This window comes from Emys orbicularis, chromosome 1 (genome assembly GCF_028017835.1).
Source record: "Emys orbicularis isolate rEmyOrb1 chromosome 1, rEmyOrb1.hap1, whole genome shotgun sequence".
In the NCBI taxonomy this organism is placed as follows: Eukaryota; Metazoa; Chordata; order Testudines; family Emydidae; genus Emys; species Emys orbicularis.
The window spans coordinates 308,128,746-308,153,438 of NC_088683.1; the positions used below are offsets into that span (position 1 = coordinate 308,128,746).

Sequence of the window (24,693 nt, forward strand, 5' to 3'; positions counted from 1 at the left end):
GCAATGACGTCATGAGGGCGAAGGCGCTTCCGCCCTATCGGATTCGAAGAGTCCTTTCCCTGCACCGGAAGTTGCCGTCCCCGATCAGCTCCTCCCCCTGGTTGTGTGCGCGTGGAACCCTCCCGCGTGCCTCGTTCCCTCCGGAAGCGTTTCCGGGTTCAGATGGTTCCGCTCCTCTCTCTGCCCCTCGCTGCGTTGGACGCTCCCGGATCCCGGAAGTGGCCCCTCCTGCCCGCTCCGGCTGCTGCTGGCCGTGAGGATGGCGGAGCCGCCCCCGGAGCTGGGCGACAGGGAGATCCGGGACAAGCTCGGCCTGTGGGACCGCAGGCCCCGGCCCATGGCGCCTCTCACCGACCGACAGACGGACTCGGTGCTGGAGCTCAAAGCGGCGGCCGAGAACCCGCCCGTCCCGGCCGAGGTGAGCGGGGAGGGGCAGCAGGTGGCGCGGAGCGGCCGGGGCCGGAGACTGTGGCGGGGCCGGAGGTCGGGGGGCGTCTGGCGGACGCTGGGACCTCCCCGTTCCCTTGACGGGAGCAGCTGCCACGTAGCCAGGCTGGGAATCGTGGTCTGGGCCCGAGGCAAGAATATAAAATTGCGCCCTCCCCCCTCCATATAACTTCATAGTAGTTACTTTGTAAAAAAAAACAAACGTAAATAACAAGAATAATAATGATAATAGAACGTTTATTTATTTTAATCATAAGATCTGCGTACAAAATCCACTAATGCATATAAGGTGTGCATCATAGTGCATCATGAACGGTCGGGGTCGGAGCTCGCAGCCCGGCGCAGGGGTTGGGGTCGGGGCTCGCCTCGCAGCCGCACACTGGGGTACGGGTCGGGGCTCACCGCCCGGTGCAGCTGTCGGGGCTCACAGCCGCACGATGGGGTCAGGGATTGCAGCTGTTCGCAGGGGTCGGGGCTCGCAGCTGCACACTAGGGTCGGGGTCGGGGCTCATAGCCGCGTGCCCGGGTCGGGGCTCACAGCCCGGCGCAGGGGTCGGGGCTCGCAACTTGCAGCCGTGCGCCGGGGTCGGGGCTCGCTCCCCCTCACATAACCGGGTTGCGACCCCCAGTTTGAGAACCAATGCTTTATAATTACTGTAGGGTGTATTCTATTTATTTTCCATTTACATTGTACATTTGTCATGACGCAGTGTGCATATTATGTGATTATAATTTTTCATAAAATAATAAGAATTAAAAAACTGAATTTGTCTTTTTCTGTGCCCCTCAGCTTTGTGCGCCCGAGGCAAGTGCCTCACTTGCCTTGCCCTTGTTACGGCACTGGTGTGGGCTGGCTGGAGGCTGCTACCCGGGGCCCGCTGGGAGCGTATCGGGCCACCTCCTGCTGCCCAGGACGAGCCCTTGGTCCGGGTGGTGCTTTGCCCTGGGGCGCATTGATCCTGTGCGGAGCTGCCCCCCGGTGGGAGGAGGACCCGGGTCTGGCAGGCAGGGACCTTGTTGGTGGTACAGGAGGGGGCCCGCAGGGCAGTGGTGAGGCAGCGCAGCCTAGCTCGCAGTGCTGTCCTGGAGATGAAATGAGCGAAATCTTGAGGAGTTATGTGGTTAAGAGGGCCTCTCTGGCATCTTCCCTAAGAGTGAGCTCCAGTACCTGCCCTATTCTCGATGCAAATAACTACATTTCAGCTACCTTAATGTGCTGCTCTGGTTTTACCTGGATTCACTATCCACTTCCTGTACTAAACTGATGCAGGGCGCTGTTAATAGCGGCGCTGTTCCATCTCAGAGATGGCTCCATTCTAGTAATTCTAGAATCATAGGGACCTCGATAGGTCATCTAGTCCAGTCCCTTGCACTGAGGCAGGACTAACTATTATCTTCTAGGGATGGCCAAACTGCTGATCGCGAGCCACATGCGTCTCTTTTACAGTTATGGTGTGGCTCGTGAAGCCACACCATTCTCCTCCTACCAGATGGGGGGGAGGGAGGGAAGCTTGGGGCTTCTGCAGTGCAGAGGAGTGGTGGGGTTAGGTGCTTCTGCCCCATGGGAGACACTTGCCGGGACTCAGGACTTCAGCCCCGCTCTTGCTGAAGTCCTGAGCACTGACAGGTGTGCCTGACTCTCAGACTTCTGAAGGTTATCATATGCAACTCAGAGGACCTGAAAGTTTGGACACCCCTGAATCTAGCCCATCCCTGAAAGGTGTTTGTGTAACCTGTTCTTAAAATTCTTTAATGATGGACATTCCATAACCTTCTAGCTAATTTGTTCCACTGCTTAACTACTCTTACAGTTAGAAGATTTTCCTCATGAAAACCTAAATCACCCTTGCTGCAATTTAAGCCCATTACTGCGTGTCCTTTCTCAGTGGATAAGAACAGTTTATCACCCTCCTCTTGATAAGTCTTTTCTGTTCTTGAAGATTATGTTCCTCCTCAGTATTCTTTTCTCCTAAATAAACCCAATGTTTTCAATATAATAATCCAAACAGATACAAACTTTGCGTATGGCTTTCATTTTGTAAAGGGCTTTAGGATGCTTTTTTGCCACATAATTTAAAATCAGCACTGAAAGGGAGAATATTCATTAAACTACAACTATGTGAACTCAACCTTCCATAATGTCACAAAATGTTAAACGCTAATAAAACATAAGTTGATTCTGCTCTCATGTGATGTCTGAGGAGTTGTGAACTGCAACAAATATGGAATACTTGAGTTATGAACGCATTATTTAGACAGCAAATGTGCTGGTGTAGAGCCTATCAGTTAAAAAATGAAGTATTTCCATTTTTTACCTTCATAAAAGTTTATGCCCTATTGATTTTTAACACGAAGCAATGGAATTAAATTATTTTAACCAGAAGGTAGTCAATAACACATTAGGGTAGTATTGGTTTTCGTTTTAGTAGCTCTGCACAATATCACTCTTGTTTGTCTTACCTGCAAATTGTAATACTGCTCGTTGCATATAATTGTTTGAAGCTGTTAAGATTACTTTGATAAATAGTGTTGTTAGCATTCCGCATACATATTTCTGCTAAGAAGACAGGCCTGTCTGTATCTTGTCAATAGCTGTTGTTAGTATAGGTCAGTTTATTCAACACCCTGAGCATATTTAATTTCTTTGTGTGAAAATCGGAGTCTCACAATCAGTTTTCTCATTTGTTTGCTAGAAGGAAAAACATACATAGCAGCAGATATGTGCTAGTGGAGTTTCCTTAATATATTTAAGATGGGCATACATGAAGTAGCTAGAAACTGAAAAACATGTTGTTACTCTCTTCAAATTTCCCCTTTGAATGAGAAAAGATTTTATAGTTGAATAGAATTATAGTACCTGTTACAAATCCTAGTATTTTTTTAATGCTATTGTATGGATAGATCTATGAAGAAAATAGTGAATTTAAAAAGGGAACAAAAATGTTGCTACTCAGAAATGCTAGGTGAGTTAATTGAAGTATTTCCATCTAGCTCCATTATGTTCTAGCTGAATTTTACAACAAATTCTTATTTATGAATGACCAACTTCCCTATTCCTTAAGTTGTATTTAATTGAAACGCAATAAGCTGTCAGCAGACTAATAGTCCAGATGTTTATAGAAGGGTTGCTGATTCTTGGACAGCATAGTGACCGAAAGAGTTTCTGCACATGATAATACTTAGCACTTTTATAATGCTGTTCTATCATAGATCTAAATTTGTCTTACAAAAGAAGGTGGGAAAACTGAGGAGCAGAGAAGTAATGGGCTTGATTTTCACAGATGCTGAGCACTCTTAGCTCCCATTGAAATAAATTGGAATTGTGGGTCTTCAACATCTCTGAAAATTGGACTCTAGCTGACTTGCTTGAGGTCACGCAGCTAGTCAGAATAGAAGTCAGGTCCCTTAGCTCTCAGTCCTGTGTCCTATCCACTAGCCTTTCACTTCTGGAAATCTAAGTTAAAATTCCACCTCAAGTCAATGGCTTCCCCATCCTTAGACCCAGTTTGTCCATATTACAAAACTACCAGATTGTTTAGCAGGCATGGCAAACCCTGCCCAAGCAAGGATTAGGATTAAATGGTGGCAGAGACCTGACCCAATCCCGACGAGACCCCACTACAAAGGTCAGGTTTATGTCGGATCAGAAAACAACCTGAATCTGTTTGGTCGGGTTGTCCCTGTTCACTGTGTCTTGTTTGGGGGGTCCTCATCAGCTGCGGGCCCTGCTCCTGCCAGCCACCACAACCTTGTTGGACTGTATGTGCTGAGGTGTGTTTGTGTCAATGGGTTGCAGTGCCTTTCACTCCACAGTGCAGCAGCTGGTGGTAACTGGCAGGAGCGGGCCATACAGCTGCCACTGTGCCAACCCCACAGGTACGAGGTGGCTGGAGATGGATTATGGGCATTCGTTATGGGGAGCACCCACCAGGCTGAGCCCCAAGCAGTGGCGTGCTGACAAAGGTTCGGAGTGGCAGTGTTGCGGTCAGGTCTGAAAATGACTCAACCCTCTTGGGCTCTGGGCAGGTCGGGCAGGTCCTGCTAAGACCGCTAGATAGTAGGGGTGTTGAATGTCAAAATTAAGGTGCATTGACAAAGCTGTCTGAGGAATGTGGCATTATCAGTCTCTACTTTTATGACTACTAAAACTGCTTCTTGCAAAAAAACCCTCAAAAAACCCTAACAAAAATCAAAAAGATATGAAGTTCTGTTGAATTCATTAGTTATCAGACTTTTAAAACCTAGACCGGGCTTTTTACCTGGTTAATATTTTCAGACAGTGACTTTTGTTGGCACAGATAACTTGTTCTGTGTAGAGTTGTAATATGATTTTTTTTAATTGTGTACAGTGCTCTTTTGTTATGTTCTTGGTTGTTGTAAGCTTTAATTGTGCAAATGTGTCAAAGAAGAGGATGTTATGTTAGAATAGTTAGTGAGAACATCCTCGTTAGCTGTAAAATTTTATTAAAGGATAACATACAGCATCTAATTTCAAGGCAGTCTCCAGTCTAAAAATACTTAAATTAAATTGTTCCAAATTACTTTGATTTTTTTATGTTTAGTAAAATATATTTAATAAGCTGAAATTCTGAAAAATAAGAATGATCTTCTAAAGAAATCTTCCTGTATAATCATCTGGAGTATCTATTTGGAAGTATTATTTAAAACGTTATTCTGAAATTATTGGAATTTCAGGTTGTGGCAATACTGGGTTTGGAATTTCCTTTGGTCATATGGCAGAAAAATCTAATGAAAGTTAGCCTCTCAGAGTTGGTAAGACAACTCCCACCTGTTCATGCTCTCTGCATGTGTGTATATATATCTCCTCAATATATGTTCCATTCTATATGCATCCGAAGAAGTGGGCTGTAGCCCACAAAAGCTTATGCTCTAATAAATTTGTTAGTCTCTAAGGTGCCACAAGTACTCCTGTTCTTTTTGCGGATACAGACTAACACGGCTGCTACTCTGAAACCTTTGTTTAGCTTGTATGCCAATCAAAAGGTTTTTGTGCTGTGCAGATACTGCAAACCTTTGTTATTTTGCCTTGCACTTGGAAATATGAATCATCATGGGCTACATGATGTTAGTGCCACAATGTTGAGTTGTCCATCCACCGGGGGTCGATTTAGCGGGTCGAGTGAAGACCTGCTAAATCGACTGCTGATCGCTCTCCTATCGACTCCGGTACTCCACCAGAACGAGAAGAGTAAAGGGAGTTGACGGGAGAGTTTCTCCCGTCGACCCAGCGCTATGCGTACCCCGCGGTAAGTAGATCTAAGCTACGTCGACTTGAGTTACTTGAGCTACTAACTTAACTCAAATTGCATAGCTTAGATTGACTTTTCCCCATAGTGTAGACCTGCCCCATGTCTTCTGATATTAAGTCCACAAATATTAATTTGTCTTGCTGTTTAGCTAGCTAAACTGGAGATTTGTAAAGTTTTTCAGTAGTATAGGAGATCATATCCAAGAGGGTTGTATTAATTCATTTTCAGTTTTTCTTGTTTAGTAGAAAGTATTCATTTAATTTTTTTGTCCTGTGATAATTAAGTGAATATTTTAAATATTTTTGAATATTGATACTCTGGTGTTTAATTATATTATTGAAATAATTTATAAAATGTCCACACTGATTAGTCCTTCAAAATTAAACAAATGGGAACTTAAGAAATAAGTTTGGTGTGACTGAGATATTGTTTACACTATTGCATATTAATTTAAAATTAAACATTAATTTTTAAAAAGTAATTTAAACAGATGGGATTTTTATGTATAGCTTCCAATTGAAGATTTATGCAGTTTAACATCACAGTCACTAAGTGTCGCGTTGGCTGCAGCAATACCTGAATCAACAGAGGATATCCTCTTGAAAGGCTTCACCACTTTGGGAATGGAAGATGAAAGAATTGAAACTGCACAGCAGGTAAATCACACCAAATTGCTTTACAATCCTAGAGGCATCTCTTCAGTGCTAAAATTCTTCCCAGTGAATTTGTGCAGCTTTTAGTACTGTGTGCCTTTCTTATGTTTTTAGAAAATTCTTTTGTTAGCATTTAAGAGACATTCAAAAAAAGTGAAGAAAACAAAACTTTAACATCTTGGTTGTGCAATAGTAGATTTTTTCCTGTATTGAGAGGCTAAAGCATCTCCAAAGAATAGTGGTGCTGCCTGCAGAATGTCGCATGTCAACCCCATAATGTTTGCAATGAGATAGACAGTGCTAATGTTGTGCTCCTAGAAACTCATGGAGATGGCATTCTACCTTTTTCTTTTAGTTAGGTGGTAGAATTGTGCTCTGCTAGATTCTGGACTATCTGAATCATTGTTGAGTATTTAAGGGTTTTTTTCCTTTAATAATGAAAGATGCTCATGTTGTGATGCAGTTCATCATCTGTATCCTGTTGATTGCTCTGGAACTGCAGATATGATGGTTTCTCTTATTGGTTCCTTGTAATGTCTGGGTTGTTGACAATCTAAATATCTTTGTTCTAGTTCTTCTCATGGTTTGCTCAGCTGCAGGCCCAGATGGATCAAGATGAAGGTGCTAAGTACAGGTATGATCCTTCTTCCATTTGTTGAATTTTATCACTGTATATTTTTAGTCTCTGCATCCAGCAACAGCTTTTAAACTAGAAGTGAAATTTTGCTTTTATGTATATATTACTTCCCCCTTAGACATATTGCAGCATATGATATGTAAGATTTTATCCTGTCCACTAATATAGATGCATCTAATTTTTCAGCATCCTATGGCACTTTTCCCAGTTATGTTTAATTTGTATCTGTATTCACCTGACTGACTTTCTTTCTTCAGTCTAGGAAGGACTACTTTCAACTGACTTTAGCTGTTTATCAACTATTCATAAGGAGTTGTGTCTGAAACACTTCTGAGTGGCTCATGGACTTAGATATTTCTACTGTGGCTAGTGCCACAATGTTGAGTTGTCACATCCAAAATTAAGAGCATGCATTAAATTTTACTGTAAAGTAACCTGCTCTTTTCCCTGTCTCTTGGGGTTTTTTTGTCTGCTTGTTCTCTGGCCTTTATTGTGGGAAGAGTTTTGTGTTGTATCCGGAAAATGGTAAGGCTTGGGCTTATTCTGAGCCCATCCCTGTGAACCTGTTGCAAAGTTGGAGAGTAGCACCCCTGTTCTCTCTCTTACGATGTGTTTCTGATGCCTGGCAGTAGTGTTTGTAGCTCACAGATGGAAAAGTGGTCTATTAGATGGCTATGCTGTGTCTGTTTTAGTTGGAGAAGTCTAGAGAAGAGTGTTAATTAGTTCTCTGCCCTTACTATTCTGGGGATTACACGAGTCTGAGGAGAGTTTGTGATTTTACATACTGTTGTATATGTGCTAAAATAGAGCACAATAGTTGAGGCCCAAGAATCATTAATTTTGAAGTTCCTTTTTGATTTAAATTGGACACTTAACATTGTTTAAATGTATGCTTAATAGTGCTTGAAAATTGATGTCTTTATCGGTTTTAAAATAGAATCTATGACCCGTGAGCTTAAATATCAGGTCAGTTTGTGATTTAAGATTTTATTATACATTGTTTTTTGTTCTATACATTTACTTCCTGCAAGTGATCTACTCTTTTCTAGCGAGGTTTCTGTGTCCTCAGGAAAATGGAGTAAATAGTGCTATGTATTGGTTATGTATTTAAATATATAAAGAAAAGCATTACCCTTTTTCATTGTGGTTCTCTTTTCTAGACAGATGAGGGATTATCTGTCTGGATTTCAGGAGCAATGTGATGCTATACTGAATGACGTGAACAGTGCTCTTCAACATTTGGAGTCTTTGCAGAAACAGTATCTCTTTGTGTCCACCAAGACAGGAACACTGCATGAAGCCTGTGAGCAGCTTTTGAAAGAGCAGGTAATTTGTGATACGGTAGTTACTGAAGATTTTTAAATTTAAAGGTACCCTACCAAAAAATAAAGTCCTCTGTTTACAGACCAGGCATCTTGTGGGCAGTAATGGCAGTGCATGATTTACTCCTGAGGGAATTGTAGAGGCTCCAGCATAGCAGTGGGGAGCACAGCCCACTGGCTGCATGGAGGTGGAAGATCACCCTGCAGCCCCCCCTTACCCTGGGACACAGACTCGGTGGTGAGGCTGCACCCGACCCTGACATATCACAAGGGTCAGACCTGCCTCAGAAACACACCAGGGCTCTACCTTTCCACGCCAGGTACACCAGGTGTGGGTAGGCAGGCTCAGCCCAGCAGGATCCAAGTATGGAGGGGCTTAGTGAGGGTGGATCCCAGGTGTGTGGTGAGAGGGTTCTGTGTGGGGCAATCTAGGTTCAGGTGGCTCAGGGGGGGGGAAGGGAGGGGGAGGAGTGGGCCTGGGTGTGGGGGCATCTGGATGTACAGGGTCTTGTTGGGACAGTTCTGGGTGCAGGGGCAATGGGACTCTGCAGAGGGGTCCAGTTGAAGGTGGTTAGGGCTCAGCGGAGGGGAGTGTGGGATGGGGCTCGGCAGGGGGGATGAGTGTGGGGGGCTTTTTCAGGGGGTCCTTGGTTCAGAGGAAGAAACAGAACAGGAGCAGCGTTCTCTAGTCTCTTCACTATGATCCCTGGGAGTTGTAGACGAGAGTCCCTAGTGAAAACACTTTTCTGAAATTAGAAAGGTCATGTTGGAATTGAGTAAATCATTCACTAGAAAGTCATATGTTTTAATGTGGAAATATTTTCTTCAGTAGCCACCTAATACTTTTTTCATTCCTCTTTTTTGGATTGTTTTATCTGTGAAAAATTTGGCTTAAGGTTTGTCATTTATACAGGTTTATTTAGCAGCTATTTCTGCCTACCATTTCCCAGCTGGGGGCTGCCCTTTTTTTTTTTTTTGCACCCCTTTAGTAAAAGATTTTTTAAAGGTCTCGTAAACTATTCTCGCTTATTCATAAACCCACAAGTCATTCAAGTTTCAATTTAGTTGTCTGCAGACTGATGAAATTACTGTTTGACCATTTATGGAAATGTTGCTTAAACTTTCTCTGTTTGAAAGCAGCCAGAAAACTAAATGAGTTGTAGGCTGTTATAGCTGATTCTCGTCTTACACCATGTTCCTCTCAGACAAAATGGTCATGAAACATTAACCAAAATTGTCAAGGGTTGTTATAGCTAAACTGATACTACTCTGAAAAGTGATACTACATAAACAGCATTATGAGGGGTTCCGTGTTTGTTTGATATCCAGCTGACTTCAAGAACAAGTGCTCAGTATAAGAGTAAACATATATAATATTTAAAGAGACACGGTCAGGTAATATCTTTTATTGGACCAACTTCTGTTGGTGAGAGAGACAAGCTTTTAAGCTTACACAGACTTTGAAAAACAGTCTGTCTCACCAGCAGAAGTTGGTCCAATAAAAGATATTACCTCACCCGCCAACATGGCTACACCACTGCTGCAACAACACTGCATACAATTTTTTTTTGTCAGCATGGCAAACTAAGTCTGAGATGTTAGTCAAACTGCTTTCATTCCTTATCCCACATCACCACCAGTAATAGGGTTCTGCAGAGCAAAATATGCTCTCAATGAGCACCATCCACCCATTGTTCAAATTTATCCCCTCAGTGACCCTTGTGTAAACACCCCATTGCATTCTGTGGCTTTGCACAAGTGCAACTGCTTGGAAATTAGTAAACAATTTATATAATCTTGAAGGAAGCAAGATTATATAAAAGTAAATGATATTCTCCAAATCTACTGCTTCTGCTGATCTACAATGACTTCTTCTGAGTCTTTTTTTTGGATGCTTTTGAGGGATAAAGGAACTGAAGATAGGAATGTATGTATGGTATATTTTTAAAGAATGTTGGGATCCTGAAGTGCTTCAGAATAGCGTATAATAGCTTTACTACTTGAAAAGATTCTAGGGCTCCTTCAGAATACTGCAAGACCCCTAGATTGTGCGTCTGTAAAGACAATACACTTGAGAACAGCGTTTAGTGGTAACATTTCTTTCTTTAATTCAGAGTTTAGAACATGACAAGATTTCTGCCTTTTGCAAATTTTTCTGTGGTCTGTTATGTAGCTAGCAAAATCTGATCTAATTTTTTAAACATGTCTTATTTGAAACCTAAATTGTTCATTAAGTTACTTACAATCTTTTATGTGCTCTGTTTGAACAGTCAGAACTCGTTGACCTGGCTGAAAATATCCAACAGAAACTCTCTTATTTTAATGAACTAGAAAATATTAACACAGTAAGTGTTGTTTTATTTCTTATAATCTTAGAAAGTCAAGTAGACAATATTAATCAACTCAGTTCTGTGACCAAAATTAGTTATTTCTTCTGATTGATGTATTTTATTTTTTTAAAGAAATTAAATTCCCCCACGTTGTCTGTGAACAGTGAAGGATTTATACCTATGCTGGCTAAGCTTGATGATTGTATTACATATATTTCATCACATGTAAGTAACTTAACATTTTGTATTTTTTAATTAAATCTTAACACTTTAGAGATACATATTCTAGTTATTTTGGATTTTTATAAATGTGTTTATTTTTACAGAGGGGAAAAAAGGCAAGGGATGACACTCTCTGCTCCTTAAAATGTATCTCATCTGCATACATTTAGTCTACTTATGCTTAAGTTTATAAACCTACAACAGTTAGCTTGCATTGGATACTTTTTACCTATTACTTTTTTCTTTTAAAAGTATTGTTTTTATGTCTACCATTACTGCCACATTTAAAATGCTTTTCTTTGTTCTTTGCAGCCTAATTTTAAAGATTATCCCGTGTATTTGGTTAAGTTTAAACAATGTCTTTCTAAAGCTATGCACCTTATGAAAACGTACACTGTGAACACACTACAGAACCTCACAAGCCAGTTGATAAAAAGGGTAAGTTGGGTAAGCAGGTACTGACTTGATTAGTCTGATGTATTTGTAGTAACCCTAGACCAGGGGATCTCAAACTGGGGGTCGTGACTCCTCAGGGGGTCACAAAGTTATTATTTGGGCGGGGGTTGAGAGCTGCAGCCTCCACCCCAAGCCCCGCTTCGCCTCCAGCATTTATAATAGTGTTAAATATTAAAAAAAAGTGTTTTTTTTTAACTTATAAGGGGGTCGCACTCATAGGCTTGCTGTGTGAAAGGGGTCACCAATGCAAAAGTTTGAGAACCAGTGCCCTAGACAGAACCAAAAATACCTGCAACTTCTTTTAATATTAATTTGACTGATGTTAATATTACACTGTTGTATTAGACAAGCATTTTTTGGTGATTTTAAATACACCTCTACCTCGATATAACGCTGTCCTCGGGAGCCAAAAAAATCTTACCGCGTTATAGGTGAAACCCGGTTATATCGAACTTGCTTTGATCCACTGGAGTGCGCAGTTCTTCCCCCCCCCCCCCCCTCCCCCCGAGCACTGCTTTACCACGTTATATCCGAATTCGTGTTATATCGGGTCGCGTTATATCGGGGTAGAGGTGTACTTTCTTTTGATTAGTTTGTAGAGCACATTAGTTTACACTGCTCTGGGATAGCTGCAGAGCTGCAATGACAGGTGCAAGTAATCGAAGCGATATCTTGTCAATAGGCTATAAAGATGAATTTTTAAAAGGAACAAAGGGGAGTTAGGTGACCAGCTTCCATTGTCTTTCAATGGGAGTTGAACACCTAACTACCCTTTGCCTATGCAAATCTCCCCTAAAAAGCTTGCAGAGATGATAAAATCTGAGTAGGAAGATTACATATTTTACTATGTATCTTTGGCTGAAATCTGGTGGGAATAAATAATTCCTGTGAGTTTTGTAGCATGAGTCAGAAGATTCAGAGGTGGGGGAAATGAGTCCATATCCCTTCTCAGAACTTGAATGTGTACACACTAACATATTGCCATTCAGACTTGTGTTACACTGTATACATTTACAGAGGTAACCTACTATGTCTCCATTGCTTTTATTTTACATGCTTTCCTTTTTCATCTCCTTCTGTTGTCTTCCTTTCAGTGTCTCCATTTTCTTTCACTTTCTCTCTTTGGCTGCATTGCTCTATCTCCCTTTTTCCCCATTTTTTTCCAGCTTCTTCCTTTCTCGTCTCCTCATCCCAAGAATCTTTCTTGTTCCCCACCTCCTCAGTCTCACTGCTTTCCTAATCTCTCTCTGCAGTCTCTCCCTCCTATATCCCCTGCAAACTAAGGATCTGTCTACAATGCAAAAACAACCCCAGACCCACGCAGTGAGTCTCGCAGCCCGGGTCAACTGAGTTGGGCTTGTGCTGTGGGGCTAAAAACAGCAGTGTAGACGGTGGCCTCAGGCTGGAACCCAGGCTCTGAGACCAACCTCCCTTGTTGGGTTTCAGAGCCCGGGCTCCAGCCCGAACCTGAATGTCGACACTGTTGTTTTTAGCCCTGTAACATGAGCTCAGTGAGCCCGAGTTGGTTTACCAGGACTCTGAGACTCTGCTGTGGGCCTTTTTTTTGCAGCATAGACGTACCCTAAGGATACATCTACACCACAGTACAGCACCCATGGCTGGCCTGTGTGAGCTGTGGGGCTGTAAAATTGCAGGGTAGGTGTTCAGGCTTGGGCTGGCGCCCGGGCTCTGGGACCCTGCGAGGCTAAGGATTTAGCTAGATTAAAAGAGGGATTGGACAGTTATATGAATAACAAGAATGTTCAGCGTTATACTAGTTAATGCTAACAAAAAGGGTACTGGAAGAGAGGCAAAACTTCATGTTTCAAGGTTTAAGCCAATCTCTAGCTACTGGGGATTATGAATGAGACCTTCATGGGGGAGGAGAGGGCAGATTACCCTATATCCTTCTACAGTGGGTTTTTTTTGCACTTTTCTCTGAAGCATCTAGTGTTGGCTTCTGAGATAGGATAGTAGATTAGATGGACCACAGGTCCAATCCAGTAAGGCAATTCATATGTTTCTATGAGAAGAAATTCAATGGGGGCTAGCCTGCTATTTGTAGTCTCTTCTGCTTTCCTTCTGAAAGTCTTCTCTCTGCCTCCCCATGGGACTGGGACAGGGACATGGAACCAGTGTGGTGGTCTCTATTTGTGGGAGCGCAGCCATTGTGCTCCAGGGGATGGGTAAAGAAGAGTTAGAGGTGGGGATACTTTTTGCCCTCTCCATGTCACAGGCCGAATGCTGCTCCACGCGTGTGGAGTGGCCTGAGAGGAGGAGAGGGAGGTGAGCTGGTGGCTAAATTATCCAGAAGGTATTCAAAAGTGCCAGGCTCTTCGTTCTGCTCTCCATTCTGGTCTATTACTAGAGCAGATAAAAGCTCTTGCTCTGCACTGAGCTGAGCCATGGAGGGCAAGGCAAATGCCTGAGACTCTGGCAGCCCAGTTCAGGCTTGGGTGGGAGGGAGTTGAATGTTAACTCAACCTTTCAGTTCCAGGTTTTCCAGGGTAGACGTTAGGTTTCCATTTAGCGTTGCTGGTTAATCAGTGGAACAGCATTGGCAGGTTTCAGAGGAAATGGCATTGTGACTGTTTTTTAGTGGAGAAGAAGGGAGAGAAGTAAAAATGAAAGTGTGCAATAAATATTCTAACCCTTGCTGCTCTGGTCTTGAATATTGTTCTCCCAACTGGGTTTATCTGAGCTTTGAGAGAGTGCCAGCCTTTGGCACACTGAATAGAAAAGCATAAAAAGGTCATAAAAGTGCAAAAATTTCACAAAACAGTTCCTCAAAAGCTTAAATGTCTCAACCAGTTAATACCATGAGCTAAATATAGAGGAATCTTATTTATCAATTTGTTTTTTCTCTTTTCAGGATCCTTCATCTGTGCCAAATTCTGACAATGCCTTCACACTATTTTACGTAAAATTCAGAGCTGCTGCTCCCAAAGTTAGAGTAAGTAGCTTGGTAATTAATAGCTGATAGTGAAGCCATAAAATGAGTTTTAAATTCATTGTTAATGTTAATATGTGGACTGCAGTTTATTTCTGTTTTAAGGATAGTGTTCAGATCTACCTTCCTATGTTAGAAAATGGTGAATGATGCATTTCTTATTTACTAGATGATGAACATTAATTTTTTACCCATTATTTGTGTCAAGCTGTGTTTTGGATGGAAATTGGAATTAAATTAAAAATATACCAACAGCATTTTAAAATTGTTTGTTATTAGTTAAATAAAATCATCTTTTAATGTTCTGATACTTTTTTTCTTGTGTAAGTATCAAAGCATGTTTTGCATTTAAAACTGAATTATTAAACAAGGGAAATATGATTAGTAGCTAGTGAATTAATCTGATTTTTTCTGGTCACCACATCTTTCAAGACTTTAGAATTAGTGGATCTCAACCTCTCACCTCATTTTTGATAGATTTGGAGAGGGAAACGAGCTTTCCTGTTTTTGTTTTTCCAATTCTTAATTTTTCTCAACTTTGAACAAACTAAATATTGAAACCAATGAGTTGAATAAACCAGAAGGAAGAAAATATTCTCTCTCCATCTGCAGAAGAGCCTACTGCTGTGTCAAAAGCTGGTTTAGCACTTCAACAAACTCTTGTTCCAAGTGCTTAGCCAGTGTCTTCCACCAGTTCAGTGGTTTGACTTCCTTTAAAACTTCAGCAACAAACATATTGCTCTAATATTTTTTATTTAATTGATTTTAATAGGTTATAGTGATCTTAAGCCTTAATGTAGGTTGTCATAATTTCAAAAGTAATTTTAAATAGGTGTATTTTTTAAAAGAAAAATGTTTAAATTTAAGAATGATTTTTTTTTATTAAAAAATAATTTTTATCCACCTTTAATATGCTTGGAGTTCATGGTTTCCCCCCCCCCTTCTTTTTCAATATAGACTCTTATTGAGCAGATAGAGCAAAGATCTGAGAAGATGCCAGAGTGAGTATAATGTAATACATATATTTTCAAGTGTTTGAAATTCTGGAAGCTTGGAATATTTTACCTCAGTTTAAAATATTGAGTTAAATAAATACTGCTTTTGGAAAAACAAACAAACAACTAATAACTTTGTTTTGTTTTGAAACTATGTAGCAGAAAAGTTAGAATAGTGGCAATGGTGACCTGGAAATCTAAATCTCTTGTACACAATTCTTTGGGGGTTTTTTTTGTTTTGTTTTTGTCTAGGTACCAGCAACTTCTGAATGAAATCCATCAGTGTTACCTTGCTCAGCGGGAACACTTGCTAGGCCCTAGTATTACTAGTACTGTAACGGAATTAACCAGTCAGAACAACAGAGATCATTGTGCGCTGGTAAGAATCTTAGTGGTGGCTTTTTTTGGTATGTTTTCAGATTTCTTTAGCAAAACTCAAATTCCTTTCCAGATCCAACCAGTCTTGGCTAAAATGACAGATTTCCAGAAATTTTATTAGTGTGAAACTTTGTCCAGTTTTCAGTAAAGTTTATGGGGTTTTTTCCCTTGTAAAATCTGTGCTGCTCCTCACAAAGCGACAGTGACAAAAAGTGATTCTCTTTTAAACTTTGCCCAGTGCATGCAGAAACAAAAAGTTTCCAAAGGAGCTTTCACTTGTTTGGTAAAATCTATGCTAGAGATCTAGTACCTCCTTTTCAACATAGTGTAATTTTGAACAGCTGAGAGAGTTAACTCCAAATTAGTCTTATCTGTAGCAGCAATCACTAACATCCCTTTCAATGTAAATGCAAGAAAGATACAATTTGTTAATTAAGTATTTGTATTTATTAAATGCAGGTACGAAGTGGCTGTGCCTTTATGGTCCATGTGTGCCAGGATGAACACCAGCTTTACAATGAATTTTTCACAAAACCAACACCAAAATTGGAGTAGGTAGTACATACTGTTCTTGTTTAATTGCATACCATGCTTAATGTAGTGTTATACATTAAGTATCATCAGAGGTCAGATTAGGCAGTGTTTAGGTGGTTTGCATAGACTAATACTTTTTCCTGATGGTTCCTGTTTTGTGCTCCAGAATCAAAGCTTTAATTTAATTGTTTTGAAGTCTCTAGCCCTTATGATTCTGAAGGTAGTCTTAAACTCTTGAACCTAGTGTGAACTGATGCATGTGATTTGAAAGAGTTCCCTTCTAGAAGTCATTATTCTACTTTATTTCAGGTTCTTATATTGTGCCTATCATTGTAGTGTCTGTGCACTTGGGCATAAACTGTCTCTGATTCCTCTCATTGAGGAGTTAACACTGATGCGTAACAGTAATTATTTAAATGTCAAAATTAACTAAGTCAGTGATAATCAAAGCACATGTGAAAGAGGGACATTGATATTATGAAAATCTACACAATCTACTTTGACTGACATCATTTTAGTGTCACGTTGTGGGTGGGTGGAGCTTGAGGGAAATACTTCCATTCATTTTTTCCAGTCGGCCCCTTGAAGCCAAAAGCTAGAGGGGAGAAGCAGAGGGCATCAGAGCCCTATTAAAGGGAAGCCAAGCTCCCAAAGGCCAGCAGCGCATCTGAGTCTCACTTGGGATACTATACTCAAGGAGCCCTTTGGAGCCTAATTGGGGATCCATGGTCCAGTGAGGAGGGGCCCAGGGATATCTAATCCCCATAAAGGAGGAGCCAAGTTATGAAGCCCAGCAGAGCACAAATGATCGTATTTTGAACATCTGCTGAGTATTGCCCAATTTTCACATCTTGAGTGGACAGAGCCAGGAAGAGTACCAGTACACCTGTCTCATTTGCCCTTCAGTTCAACCCCGGGAATCACTGGGAATATGCAAATATTGACTATTCAGATTAGGAACACTACAATTGAGATGCTTATTCTTTTCTTTTTCATCTTAAAGAACAGTTGTTTGAGGGTCACTTTGCGCTAAGTTGAATGCTTAGGTCTGGTGGTCTCACAGATTTGCACTGACTTAACTAAATTGGTTTAAAAACTGATTTAGTTAAATCACCACAAACTCTAATGTGGATGTTCATGATTAATTCAGTGCAAAAAACTGTATTTAGGCAAGCCCTTAAGTTACAGTTCAGAAACGTAAACCAACACTATACATAGTCCAAAAATCTAATTACATTTTTTGACAATTATAGTTTTGAATCTGGATGAAAGGCAGTTATTGCTCATTAGTGGTTCCTCCCTGGTTCCTATGTTCCCTACAAATTGTATAATTCTTAGGTAAATATTCGAGTCTTTAGATGCCCAACAATCTATATTCGGGCATCTAATAAAAGTGGCCCTATTTCCCAAAGATGCTGATTCTCTGAGAGTCACTCATTTTGGTGCCTGAATATGGATTTATAAACCTTCCTTTAGGCACCCAGGCTTGACATTTTTGGCCTGAATTCTTGCTGTTAAGTTTTTTGTGTGTGGTGGTGGGCTTTTGAAATTTCTCCCCTTTTCTCAGTTTCCGCTCTTAATTTACCTTGGCAAGCAGCCCTGATTATGCTGTGTTATATTTTGAGAGCTCTTACAGGATGCCTAAAGGTACCCATACCAAAATATGTACATTTTAAAAATACATTTTCATCAGCTATTCTGTTTCTTGGTCACAGTCTTATGAAAAAAATTCAAGATGCCTACTACAATTGTCAGTAATTCCGCCTCAAAAAACATGGTTTACCTAGTTTAGGAGGACTTTCATATTGGAGTAAACTTGCAAATATATGAAAGTGAATACTTTAAATCACCTTTAATTTATTTTCTATTCATTAACAGGCATGATTTAAATGTTCTGCTTTTCATAAGTACATTACTGGGACTTCACTGAAATCTAGGAGAAGCTCATCTGAGAGAGTGAGACAGCTCTTGTTAAAACACAAATCTTCTATGATAGGAGAGGGAGCACCGAAAAATGACAATGTAAACTTATTTTAGTGTAAATATTAGTATTTCCTAGTTTGCTACAATGCAATACTCTTTAAGTAGGGCTTAATTATAGAACTGTGCTCTCAATAGCAACACATCAGTTCTAAGGAAAAGGGACACCAGACTGTTGTAAATTGGGTCTGAGATTAGCTATCTTCAATGTAGATTTTATATAATTCTGTTATGAATGGTAACTTCAGTTGGATTAAAATTGGGATACGTTATGCTGAAAACAGTTTATTGGTGCAGGGATACAGGAACTAGTCCTTTCTGTAACATGATCTTAGTGTCGTATTTTGGTATCCTGGAAATGTTTTTTATAATACCATACATTTTATCTTTCTTCTAGTGAACTTTTGGAGAAATTGTGTGTCTCATTATATGATGTCTTCAGGCCATTGATCATCCATGTTATTCACTTAGAAACTTTGTCTGAACTCTGTGGAATTCTCAAAAATGAGATGCTTGAAGACCATGTACAGAACAATGGTAATACATAGGTGGAAATGAGTGATTGTGGTGTTAATCAGTGTTAGAAACTACTAAACTTCATAGGAGACCGGATGTAGATGTTTCTTATGTGCTAAACATGTCAAAGGTGACACATGATTATTTTAAATGAACTTTGTCCTTTTTTTGGTTACATTATGGTAAACAATTTATTTAAAAACATTTCTTCATTGAAATGAGTATACAAGGGGTATTCTAGAGATTCTTGCTACATTTTGATTTTACTAACAGGCCTTGATCCTGCAAATGCTTATACATGTGTATAACTTTACTCTCACAACTAACCATGTTGATGTCAATGGAATTACGCAGATCAATGAATTTGTGCACTTGTGGGGTACAGGACTAGTGCCATAGAGTGCAATGAAAGGAATGGTGTACGTTATACTTTATATCTAGTCAGGGATTCCAGTTTTTTTTTTATTTTTTTTTTATTTTTTTTAAGTCTTCTTATTCATGTAGGAACCAGGGTTGGCAATTTCCTGGGGAAAAAAGCTGGATTAGGACACGGTGCTGGTAAATTCCACTTAAACCCAGTTTAAACTGGGAAAAATAATTGCATCGATGTCCAGCAAGCATAGAATGAATCTTTACAACTTTGAATATATCCATTCAAAACTGAGGAATGGACTCAATCTATCCACAACATCAAAGTTGGTCTTCTGCTGTAGGCTGCTGCAAGGTCAGATGGACCTGGACTGGTAGTCTGCAACTCTGCATGCTTGTGATTGCTTAATGCTTCAAGCCTAGAACTCTGCATTGTTGTTTTCATATAATGGAATGTTTTTGACTTTTGTGTAATATTGAAAACTGAAATGAATCATGATATGTATAGCTTCCTTGAGAAGATACTGAGCCCAAAATGTGTACAGACATTCTGATGCTCAGTATTATAACACCCACTGCAGTTTTACTTTTTATTTGTATAATCCTAAATTAAGCTATGAATCCTATTGTCTTATGTAACTTACACTTTGTTTTAGGTGTGAAATAATGAAACCGTTTTCAGAATAGAAAATGCCTTAAATTGGGGTGGTAAAAATCATGATTTTACCTGGTAAAAACCACCTCTGGTAAATATCAAGCCATTCCTGTTAGGGACTAGTTCTTCATTTGTGGCTCACTGTGAAACTTATGAAATCTAGTCATATGCCTTCAGGACCTTTTCAGATTTCCATTGCCTTGTAGTATATAATTGCATATGAAAAAAATGCAGACATTTCAGCTCATCTGACTGTTTTACCTTAGAAATATCAGTAACGTCAAATCTGTTTTTTTCCTGATTTGGGAACCTTAGATGTGTGTATTGTGAGCTGTCTCACCTATGCTGAAAGGGCAGGTGTTGAATCTGTAATAAAGATTTTTTTTTCACTACAGCACAAATTAAGTACAGTTTAAACAGACTAAGAAATCCTTCCTAGTTCAATTGGTCAGCTTTCCGTATCTTGAATTTTCTTAATTTTGCTAATTTTCCAGTCACCATAGTGTCTTCCGGGGTAGAAATATTTTTATTTCTAATGTTAAAAAAAAAAAAAAAAAAAAAAAAAAAAAAAAAGGATAAAGGGAAATGCCTTTTGACTGGCCTTCTTTATGTGCAAGCAAAAAGGGCACAAGTTCAATGCCCTCCCTTCCCCCTTTGTAGGACATCTTAAGCATTTCTAAAGTGTTATGTAACCTTTCATTAGAGTAACTCTCATGTCTCTAGCAATAACTCCATGAAAGATTTGGTCCTTTTGATCCTTGGTATATAAAGCAGAGTGGCTATCCATCTCTGGGGTTGTGAAGATAAGTTAATTTACTTTCCTAAGAGCATAATTGTGACCCTGATCTCTCACACTATCAAAAACAAAACACCAAAACACAATAACTTTGCAGAGTAGCCTCTGGGCTAACTTTTACTTACTGGTTTTACCATTTAAACATAGAGCTGATATTTTGATTTAAGCTGCTTCTACTTGGATCATTAAGTACATACAAATGTCTTATTGAGGTAGGTAGGCTAAATTACATGTAGCTCTTTGTCCTGCAGTATGACTTTTCAGTCCATGTGGTAATACTTTACTGTGTATATGACAAAACTAATCTAGGGCAAATTCTTAGTATATAGGCAAAAACTTCATTTTGACATATTTTTAGCATCTCCCAAAACATCAGCATACTTAAACTATAATATGGTATGTTATGTTCTGTCGTATTCCCAGTTTGTGTATGGGGAAATCTTAGGCAGAGAGAGCTGAAAGTGACTGGCCCCACACCACATAGCAAGTCACTGGCAGCGCTGTAGTTAAGAGCACAAGAATTCATGGTTTGTAACAAACCACTCAGCATGCAGCTCTTCAAATGTTATTTGGGCCTGGCGTTCTTTGCAGCAAGTAAATTAATTTGTGACAAAGTATGAAACTCAAAAGTTCTTTTTAAACATTACTTTTCTAGATGTAATTAATGAGCAATTGTATTGATGTTCTTTTGTCAGCAGAACAACTGGGTGCATTTGCTGCTGGTGTCCAGCAGATGTTAGAGGATGTACAAGAACGTCTTGTCTACAGGACATTCATCTACATTCAGACAGACATCATAGGCTACAAGCCTGCTCCTGGGGATCTTGCATATCCGGATAAATTGGAAATGATGGAGGTCTGTATTGTTTATTTGTCAAATATTCTCTAATAACATTTAAATCTGTTTACTTAATTTGTTTTCCTAGTTATACATCATATGCAATTATATAATGAAGAGCACGGCAAACAGGATTTTTCTGTTTATATGTGTATTTAAAAGCATTGACACCATCAGGGTGGCATCCATTGATTAATCTTTGGCCCTGAAATCAGATAGTATAATATATCGTAGATCAAGTTAAGTGAATCTGGCCACAGTTTTCACCACCGCGTTAGTGTGCATTGTGGTGCTTCTAACTTTCTCCTCTTTAAACAATTTCTGTTGTTTGTTTATTTTAATGTTCTTGATTTTTGTTTTTGTCAATGGAAAGTTGGAGTTAAATGTACTGAATTTGTAGGATAAATTCTATGGACGAACACAGTTGGCTGATATTTTGTTTTCAAAGTTGCTGGTCAAGATACTGGCTTAAAAAAAAAGCTTCAAAGATGAATTTGTTAGGTCAGTAGTAGTTCCCAATAACTTTCTCTTTCAAGTAGCTACTTTCTCTAGCTATTCATAACAGCCATTCCAAGCTCCCTGCAGGATAAGTTCATGCTCTTCACACTGGTCCTGCTGGAAAGAATTAAAAAGATAATTATACTTATAATTTAAAATAAATTAGTATAATTAATACAAGATCTCAGGTAAATGACTCATAGTGTCAATATTTTGTCAAAGAAGGATTTAAAAAAATCTTTTGGATATAAAGAAAACAGTGAACTTAATACATAATTTAAGGCATATTAAAAACTGATATTTCATGAAAGGGGTAAATCATAGTAAAAAGAGTGATTGCTAATGCTAATTTGGCAATGAGAGCTCAGAAAGTTAAAGGATTTGACTGGAACCTTGCCTTACTTGGCCATTGTGTTTGTAAGATTGTAACTTTTAGTCCATTTTATTTTCCAACTGACCGAACAGCACAGATGGCATTGTCAGACTTACTGCTACTGAAACATCCTCAAAGAGGCAGTTTTTTGTGATCACTGGGTTGGCGCATGTTGCTGTAGGTTTAAGTTGTACAAATGCTTGCCTTGGACAGGAGAAATAAATTTATTAAAACTGTATGTAATTTTTTTTACAATTCTGTCCTTGAAACTGACAAAGCTTTATAAGAAGTGTCCTGTTCAATGCCCTATCCGTGTTCCTATAATCTTGAATGTTTTCTCACCAGTATAAAACTTCTTACAATATTATTGTTCAAGCATAAGTAGTAAACACAAAATGCCCAGGATTGTATAAAAGTAGTTACGATATTCATATTTGTGAATATATTAGCCTTATACATGTAGTATCATCATGCCTTCCCATAAAGTATAATGTCTTTTTTTTAAAAACCATTGTTAAATGTGATGCATCCATTCAAGCCTAATCTACACTCAAGTTTTACCGATATAACGATTTCAGTTAGCTGTCTTTTTTTTTTTTTTTTAAACCGAAATTATTATACTGTAAGCCCTAGTGGATGCAGTTATAAAGGTATGCAGGAATAAAAGGTGACTTTTAAACCAGTATAGTTATTTCTCTTCCTATTCATGGATAGCTATACTGTATAAAATACCTTTATATTGATATAACTGCCCTCACGCTTGGCAGGGAGGCTATTTTTACCACTCTAACTATAGCAGTATAACTAAAACAGTACAACTTTCTAGTGTAGCCAAGGTCTGTCTTACTGATAATACGCTAATTAAGATTCCGTGGCTGATCATTTATAGAGAAGAAGAGGTTTACACTTAATTCCACTGATCGTATAAAGTTTCCACTTCTTACATGTCCTGATGTGTTTGTCATTGTGATTCTGATCACTTTTAAACCTCAAACTTTGAATATTTGGAGAGCAATGATTAAGTCTGAGTAAACGAATTATTCAAATGTAACGCAGTGAAAGAGCATGTTTTAAGCTCTTTGCTCAAACGTCCTCTTTCCATTTTCAAATGGCTGCTGCCAGTCTGACAAATAGTTTGAAGTGCTAACGTGCAGCACTGTAACAGGACTTCAAAGTGCTAAGCAGAGTCTGGAGAGTCTTTTGCTGAATTCTTGTGAAGAATGAGCTAAAGATACTTCTCTGATACCACCTGCTGATAACATTTATAGGAGTAAACAATCCAAATCACATGTGGATTTTAGAGTACTGAGAATTGTCCACCTTTAAACAGAAAGCAGTGCCCAAACTTAATTAAAGCAGAACAAACCCATTCCATAAATTGTGATCTGCATGGAATCTATTGAAATGTTGAATCAGGTTCCATGGGTCAAATTTGAACAGCTGGTTCCTAAGTGGGCCAATTGTCCAAATCTCTGTAATGGGTGAATATTGGCAAACTGGAAAGTGTTCAGTTAAAATATTGATAAACAAAGCACCTTAAAAAAATTTATTTAGTTAAAAAATGCTAAACAAAAATCAAGTTTTGCTATCCTCACTTTTGCCCTTTTTCCACGTACAAATCTGAAGATTTAAATAAAAAAAAAGTTTCACTTACTTCGTTCTCCACAACCTCCATTTTTAGTTGACATTGTATCATTAATGATATATTTTTCTACAGTACCAGAGTTCTGCTTAACACAATTAATTTTAACAGAAGGGGTGAAGAAACACAAGCCAAAATAGGTTAAAGAATATTTAGATAAGTTATTTGTATTCATGTTGGCAGGACTTCATGAAGTTCACCCTAGGGTTCTTAAGGAACTAGATGAAGCAATCTTGGAACCATTAGGCATTAGGGATTATTTTCGAGAACTCATGGAGGACGGTGAGGTCCCAGAGGACTTGAGAAGGGCAAGTATAGTACTTATCTTTAAAAAGAGAAACAAAGAGAACCTGGGAAATTATAGACCAGTCAGCCTAGTGTAGATACCTGGAAAGATACTGGAACAAATCATCAGACAATTAATTTATAAGCACCTACAGGCTAATAGGGTTACAAGAAGCAGTAAGGACACAGTCCATATGACATTCTCATAAGCAAAGTAGGGACATGTGGTGTCATAACTATAAAGGGAAGGGTGACAGCTCTCCTGTGTACAGTGCTATGGAATCCCTCCTAGCCAGAGACTTCAAATCCTTTTACCTGTAAAGGGTTAAGAAGCTTGGGTAACCTGGCTGACACCTGACCCCAAGGACCAATAAGGGGACAAGATACTTTTAAATCTTGGGGGGGGAACGGCTTTTGTGTGTGTTCTTTGTTTAAGGGGTTGTTTGCTTTTGGGACTGAGAGGGACCAGACATTAATCCAGGTTCTTTCCATCTTTTTAAACAAGTCTGGCCATTACAGTTGGTGAAGCAGCAATGGGAGGGGTTTA

General features: G+C 39.4%; 1 protein-coding gene across 1 annotated transcript in view; it reads left to right on the forward strand.

The window, feature by feature from the left end:
• Nucleotides 1–259: 259 nt before the first annotated feature.
• Nucleotides 260–24,693, forward strand: part of COG3 (component of oligomeric golgi complex 3) — a 47,168-nt gene continuing 22,734 nt past the window's right edge. Inside the window, exons 1-13 of the mRNA XM_065407615.1 lie at nt 260–418; nt 6,227–6,373; nt 6,943–7,004; nt 8,168–8,333; nt 10,600–10,674; nt 10,792–10,884; nt 11,194–11,319; nt 14,210–14,290; nt 15,245–15,288; nt 15,535–15,661; nt 16,120–16,211; nt 18,572–18,711; nt 21,206–21,366. Of these exons, the coding sequence (XP_065263687.1) occupies nt 260–418; nt 6,227–6,373; nt 6,943–7,004; nt 8,168–8,333; nt 10,600–10,674; nt 10,792–10,884; nt 11,194–11,319; nt 14,210–14,290; nt 15,245–15,288; nt 15,535–15,661; nt 16,120–16,211; nt 18,572–18,711; nt 21,206–21,366 (1,473 nt within the window). The remainder of the gene's footprint in view (nt 419–6,226; nt 6,374–6,942; nt 7,005–8,167; nt 8,334–10,599; nt 10,675–10,791; nt 10,885–11,193; nt 11,320–14,209; nt 14,291–15,244; nt 15,289–15,534; nt 15,662–16,119; nt 16,212–18,571; nt 18,712–21,205; nt 21,367–24,693) is intronic.